This window comes from Neomonachus schauinslandi, chromosome 14 (assembly GCF_002201575.2).
Source record: "Neomonachus schauinslandi chromosome 14, ASM220157v2, whole genome shotgun sequence".
Classification (NCBI taxonomy): Eukaryota; Metazoa; Chordata; class Mammalia; order Carnivora; family Phocidae; genus Neomonachus; species Neomonachus schauinslandi.
In genome coordinates this window covers 90543727-90550185 of record NC_058416.1, presented here as the reverse complement: position 1 = coordinate 90550185, position 6459 = coordinate 90543727, and the positions used below count along the sequence as shown (strand labels likewise).

The 6459-nt window shown below is 59.4% G+C and overlaps 1 protein-coding gene across 7 annotated transcripts in view; it reads left to right on the top strand.

Annotated features, from left to right (window-relative positions):
* The window catches only part of RIMBP2 (RIMS binding protein 2), an 80726-nt gene that overhangs the window by 53421 nt on the left and 20846 nt on the right, over positions 1-6459 (top strand). For all 7 annotated transcript variants that reach the window (XM_021698623.1, XM_021698621.1, XM_044921052.1 and 4 more), the window contains 3 exons: positions 714-1172; positions 2910-3053; positions 6146-6304. In XM_021698623.1, coding sequence (XP_021554298.1) covers positions 714-1172; positions 2910-3053; positions 6146-6304 — 762 coding nt within the window. The remainder of the gene's footprint in view (positions 1-713; positions 1173-2909; positions 3054-6145; positions 6305-6459) is intronic.

Here is a 6459-nt window from a genome sequence, read left to right as displayed (position 1 = left end):
TGCTCCCCCTCCTCCCCAGGACTCCCCCATGCCCCCCCTCCTCCCCCGGACTGCCCTGTGCTCCCCCTCCTCCCCAGGACTCCCCCATGCTCCCCCTCCTCCCCTGTGCTCCCCCTCCTCCCCGGGACTCCCCTGGGCTTGCCCTCCTCCCCGGGACTCCCCTGTGCTCCCCCTCCTCCTTCGTGCTCCCCCCCTTCCCCGGGACTCCCCCGTGCTCCTCGTCCTCCCCCGGGATTCCCCTGTGCTCCCCATCCTCCCCCGGACTCCCCCGTGCTCCCCCTCCATGGGGAAGCCTGCAGGCAGGGTATGCCCATGCAGAAGTATATCCTTGCTTTATGATAGCAGGAAGTCCATTTTGGCCTCTGCCTGGCCCTTTCTCCCCCCACCCAGCTTTGGCAGTTCATACCTGGTTTCTGATGCCTCTGAGGCCCCTGCATCTATATCTGAATTGGTTCTGGACACGGAAGGAAGGGCGTGGCCCTCACTGGAGCCCAGGAACCTCCAAGAGCGGCACGGGTGGGGTCTGTGGAAGTCCCCAGCCTGCTCCCCACTCTGAGGCTCTCTGGGCCGGGCACGCGGTTGAGCTGGGCATGGATAGGGTCCCAGTCCCCGGGCCTGGGAGGCTGTCTGGGGGCTGGCCCCCGTCCGGCAGGGTGCAGGGGGAGAAGCTGCGGGCAGGCGGGCCGCCCGTGACGGGCATTCTCTGTGTGCAGGTGGCTGAGGTCACCTCCCCCATGGCGGACAGCATAGCCGTGGAGCTGGTGCGGCTGCGGAGCCTGGAAGCCAAGGGCGTGACCGTGCGGACCCTCTCTGCGCAGGGCGAGTCCACGGACTCCGCCCCTGCTGCCATCCCCCCCGACCTCCTGGTGCCTCCAACCCCCCACCTGAGAACTCCCACACCGAAGCCCTTAGCAAGTGCCGGAGCCCCCGATACCAAAGATGAACACCTGGGTCCCCACGTCGCCATGGACGGGGCCTGGGAGCAGAGTGGGGCCCTGGCCCCAGCCCACGGGCACATGCTGGAGCCGCCCAGCCTGCAGGGCTCGGGCCTGGGGAGGCGGTCCCCCTCGCCCAGCCGGATCCTCCCACAGCCACAGGGCACCCCGGTTTCCACGTCCGTCGCCAAGGCCATGGCCCGGGAAGCCGCGCAGAGAGTGGCCGAGAGCAGCAGGGTAAGAATGGGCTTCTCCTCACTGGTCTGCGGAGGGGGCTGCTCCAGGCACTGGCGCCCTGGGGCTGCCTGGGAGGGAGGGATGCCGTGCGGCCTCCCTGTGCCCATGGACTGCTTTCTCGGCCAGATCCTGATGGGATCAAAATGTATTCTCAGTATGTGAAAATGGGCCCACGAACCCAGAGAAACTGCCTCTCGACCAGCCTGGCTCAGCTCCGACAACAGGCTGTGAGCGGCCCAGTCCCCAGGCTCTGTCTGTGTTGAGGGTCTGAGAGGTGCTTTCTGGAAGTCGGCCTGGAGACCTTCTTCCTGAACGAGGCTCACGTCCTGGTTCTGCGGCTTCAGAGCCTCAGCTGTGTGTGCACGTGTGTGCGCATGCTTGTGCGTGCATGCACACGCTTCTACACGTGTGCAGACTTGTTTCCACACACACATGCACACAGACATATCTACGTGCACAGGTAGACAGGCGTGTGTATATACACATGTCCCTACGTGCAGAAGTGCACATAGAAAAATACACTCGCGTGCCTGTTACCCGGAACTGTCCGGGCCATGGGGACGGGAGCATTTGGGTTATGGTGGCGCCGTATTCCAGACGAGATGTGCAGTGAGACATGACGTAGTAAGAAACACCTATGAAGTGGTGCCCCGTCCAGGCCCCGGAGAGTAGGATCCGGAACTGGCTAGACCGTGTGCCCCCCCGCACCTGCCTGCCTGGGACAAAGCCCCCATCTCTTCCTCGGGTGTGTTGGTCTACCAGGGTGTCCGGCATGTCTGCTGTGGCCTGCACTCGGGGCTCTGGCCGAGGCGACAGCAGCGGTCAGCATCCGTCTCGGCTCTGCCCGTCCTGCTGTAGGGTCCCTCCAGGACAGTGAGCCCCGACAGTGTCCTCTCTGAGCTGCAGGTGGAGATATCCGTGCGGACGCCTGGAGGTCCCAAAGCCTGGGTCAGCCTGGCCCTGGGTGGGGACCGGGTCAGGGAGCCTCAGGAAGGGTGCAGACCCTAAGGGTCAGAGCTGGGTCACACAGGCCACGTGCAGGACAGTGGGGAGGGATGCATGGTGTAGTGACAGCCATTGGTCCTCCCCAAACACCAGAAACCCCAGCTGTTGTGTGAGCTCTCCCAACTGGTTCAGTACTGGCCTCAAATACTTAAACAATTAAACACTAATTTGTGACTTCTGACGAAAGGAAGTGGGCCCACCCTCGCTGTGTTGTTTCTCATAAAGCAGAAGCCTGGGCCCAGAACGTTGTGGTGCTTTCAGTGAAGCTCTGTGGGCAGGAAGGGCCTGGCAGGGGAGTGGGCTCTCCTCTGCTCTTTGGGATGGCACCCCTAAGACCCCCTGGCGGGGTCCCGAGAGCTGGCTGGAGCCAGAGCTTGGGGCTGCTCACTCCCCAGGCAGCTCACCTTTTGGAGGGCATGGAGAGAAAGCAAACCTTTGAATGTTATTTTTCAAGAAAGTGTTGAAGAGATCAAGAGCCAGGTGGAGAGAGAACTTTCCATCGGTATCCCTAGGTTTCCTCCAGCAAAGGCAGGAAGTGGTTCTGGTCAGGGACAGGCGCAGCACATCAGAGGCCAGCGCTGGGCCACTGGACACGGGTCCCTGCCCGCAGTAGCTCCCAGGGGACCGGGGGGGCTGAACGAAGCAGAGGCCCAGCCCAGAAGACATGGGGGCCTGGAAGCCCCCTGCCCCTCACCAGCCCCTCTTGACTGCTCCTTTCCTTCTCCTTCCAAGTTAGAGAAAAGGAGCATCTTCCTGGAGAGGGGCGGCGGGCAGTACACAAACTCAGATGAGGAGGACAGCTACGACTCCCCAGACATCAAGAGGAGAGGCGCCTCGGTGGACGACTTTCTGAAAGGCTCAGAGCTCGGCAAGCAGGTGAGTGTGAGAGTGGGGTCCCTGTGGGCTTCCCCTGGCCTCAGCCAGAGCTACTGAGTGTGACCTCCTCTGGGGACAGTTCCAGAAGTCCAGATGGGAGGCTCCCACCCTCCCCGACCACCCTGTGCCGGCATCTGGTCACGGGGACGATTGGGTGGGTCAGATAAACCTACAGATGACCACCTGGTCAATTTAGCAGAACCCACCTTTTGTTCATCCACTTTCCTTAATTAGACAAATGTTTGTTGGGCATCTGGTATATGCCAGGCATCGTGGGAGAGCCCGACACGCAGGATCCGCGTCCTACACCTAGAGCGCGAGCCGTCAGTGCTCCCCTCCCAGCCCAGGCTCCTGCGCAGCAGATGCGCCCCGCCTGGCTTGTGGCTCTGGGTTCTGATCACGTGCACTCTAACGGAAGCAGCCCTGACTGTCTGGACAAGAGACAGGAAGGGCTGGAGAGTTGGGCAGCCTGGGGGTGTCCCACAAAGACACAGCAGACAGGTCACGGGACACCTGCCATGCCGGGAGGCAGGGCAGCGTCATGGCCTCGGGGGCGTCGGGCTCACACACTCGGGGTCACATCCTGGCCCTGCCGCTGCTCAGCCGTAGCTCTGTGGGCAGGTTGCCCAGCTCCTCCAGCCATCAGACTCTGTCTGCAAGATTAAAATAGTTCTACTTGTACGCATTTTAACATAAGACACAGAATGCCCACCTAATAACGACAAAGGTGATGAAGACATTTCACCACCCACGATATGGGAAGCCTCAGGAGGACGTTGCCAGACTGCTTCAGCTGTCCAGTGTGTCTGGGCTCTGGCTTCTGAATCTTCCATGCTTTTTGGCCTTCCTCTTGCTTGCAAAGTGGCTGCCATAGCTCCAATAATCACACCCTCATGTGACAGCACCCCAAGAAGGAAGGAAGGGACGGATGAAAAAAAGAGGGGGCTTGCTTTTCAGGCACTTTTCTCTTAACTGGGAAAAAAGTCTTTTCCAGAAGCTCCATCAGACTTGCTGCTACCTCTCACTGAGCAGACTGGGTCACGTGCCCAGCAACAAGAGAGGAATAGGATTCCTATCGACGGCTTATCAGTGATGTATCTGGCCAGTGACAGACCCCTCCTTCCATTCCATGAGTTTATTCTGACATCAGTGGGTTGGAATCAGATGAGACCGTATCCTCGTGCAAGGGAGTTTCCTGGACGCCTGGGGAAGACCGCCTTAAAACCAGGCTGGTCTTTGTGTATTTAAAGCCCTTCATTGTATGTCTTCTACTTGGCCCTTGAGTGAAAGAATTACAGCTGCAGCCAGGCCCACCCCGAGGCTGCAGAGGCTCAGGCTGAGATCCCTCCTGGCCCCTTCTCCCCACAAGGCACGCAGAGCTTCCTGCCTCCAGCAGGCCTCGAACTTCATGTGGCCAGAAGTGGTTACACGTCTTTATCTGGGCTAGTAATTGAAAACTGGAGTATTTTTAATAAATGTGTCACAGGCTGCTATTAAATTCATTTGTCTTATTGCCCACCAGGAAAATAAACTGTTCTTAATCAACACCATCTAGCAAAACGGAACGTGGTCGTAAATCTGAGCTCGCCTGGGTGTGAGGTTTGGGTTGTGGCAACCTTCCGTATTTTTGCTTTAAATACTTGAGATACTGAATGCCGACACTGTGAGTGAGTGTGGCGCCAAGCTGCAGCGGCCGGGTGTCATGGTGCCCGGCCAGGGCTGTCCGTGTCCGTGTGTGCACGCACATTACCACGTGCACCTTTCATCCTATAGGATGTTTGGATGTAGTCCACGCACAGGCTCCGTCAGGTGTCCACGAGCGAGCTGGGCCCAGCGTGAGGCCCGCCTGTGCACGGGGCCCACCTCCTGCCCGGACCAGCTATTCTCCGGACAGCCCAGGGTGTGCGTGTGTGTTAGACGACACCGTATTTGTAAAAATCTTAAATGCTTTTATATGGCACACATACGTGCACTTTCCCACCCTGTGGCTCTGTGTTGCACACATGCGGTGTGCCCGAGCCTGTGAGGGTCTCTGCCAGTTCCTGCCAGCTCGGAGCTAGCAGACCTGGACTGGCCATCTGTGCTCTTCTGGCTCCCTGAGCTTGACAGGATAGGGACGTCCAGGCCTTCCTCACCATGGATGGGGGCAACTTGCACGCACGCACATGCACACACATAAACGTGCGCACTCACATGCACACATGCACGCACAGACACGCACACTCGCACGCATGCACACTCACGCACACATGCACACTCACGCGCACATGCACACATGCACACAGACATGCGCACTCACATGCACACATGCACGCACAGACATGCACGCACACATGCACGCACAGACACGCGCACTCAAATTCACACACAGGCACGCACAGACATGCACACTCACACACACATGCACATGCACACATGCACGCACACATGCGCACTCACATGCACACTCACACACACATGCACATGCACACATGCATGCACAGACATGCGCACTCACATGCACACATGAGCACTCACATGCACACATGCACATGCACACATGCACATGCACACATGCACACATAGACATGCACACTCATGCACACATGCACGCACACATGCGCACTCACATGCACACATGCACGCACAGAATGCACACTCGTACACATGCACACATGCGCTCACACGCACACTCACGCACACACGCACACGCACACATGCACACGCACACATGCACGCACAGACATGCGCACTCACATGCACACGCACGCACAGACATGCACACTCACGCACACATGCACATGCACACATGCGCACTCACATGCACACATGCACGCACAGACATGCACACTTGCACACATGCGCTCACATGCACACTCACACGCACACATGCACGCAGACATGCGCACTCACATGCACACATACACGCACACATGCACGCACAGATATGTGCATGGCACATGCACACACGTGCACTCACATGCACACACACACGTGCACATGCACGAGCCTGGGGCTTGCGAGCATGCAGAGAGCAGGGGAAGGTAGGTGAGGAGGGCCTGGGTGGCCCCCAGACCACGGACCCCCACAGTGTCCCCTCTCTTGGCCCCCAGCCGCACTCCTGCCACGGAGACGAGTACCACACAGAGAGCAGCCGCGGCTCTGACCTCTCGGACATCATGGAGGAGGACGAGGAGGAGCTCTACTCTGAGATGCAGCTGGAGGACGGGGGCAGGAGGAGGCCCAGTGGCACATCCCACAACACCCTCAAGGTCAGTGGCCCAGGGTCACCGGCTCCTGCCATGCGGCCTGGAGCTCCCCTTCCCTTTCCCTGTGCTGGGGCTATGGGCGGCTCCGGACGGCCTCACCCTGCTGTGGGGGGCCCGTGGGTTTGGCTCGGCTTCTTCCTCATTGTTGAGTTTGTGCT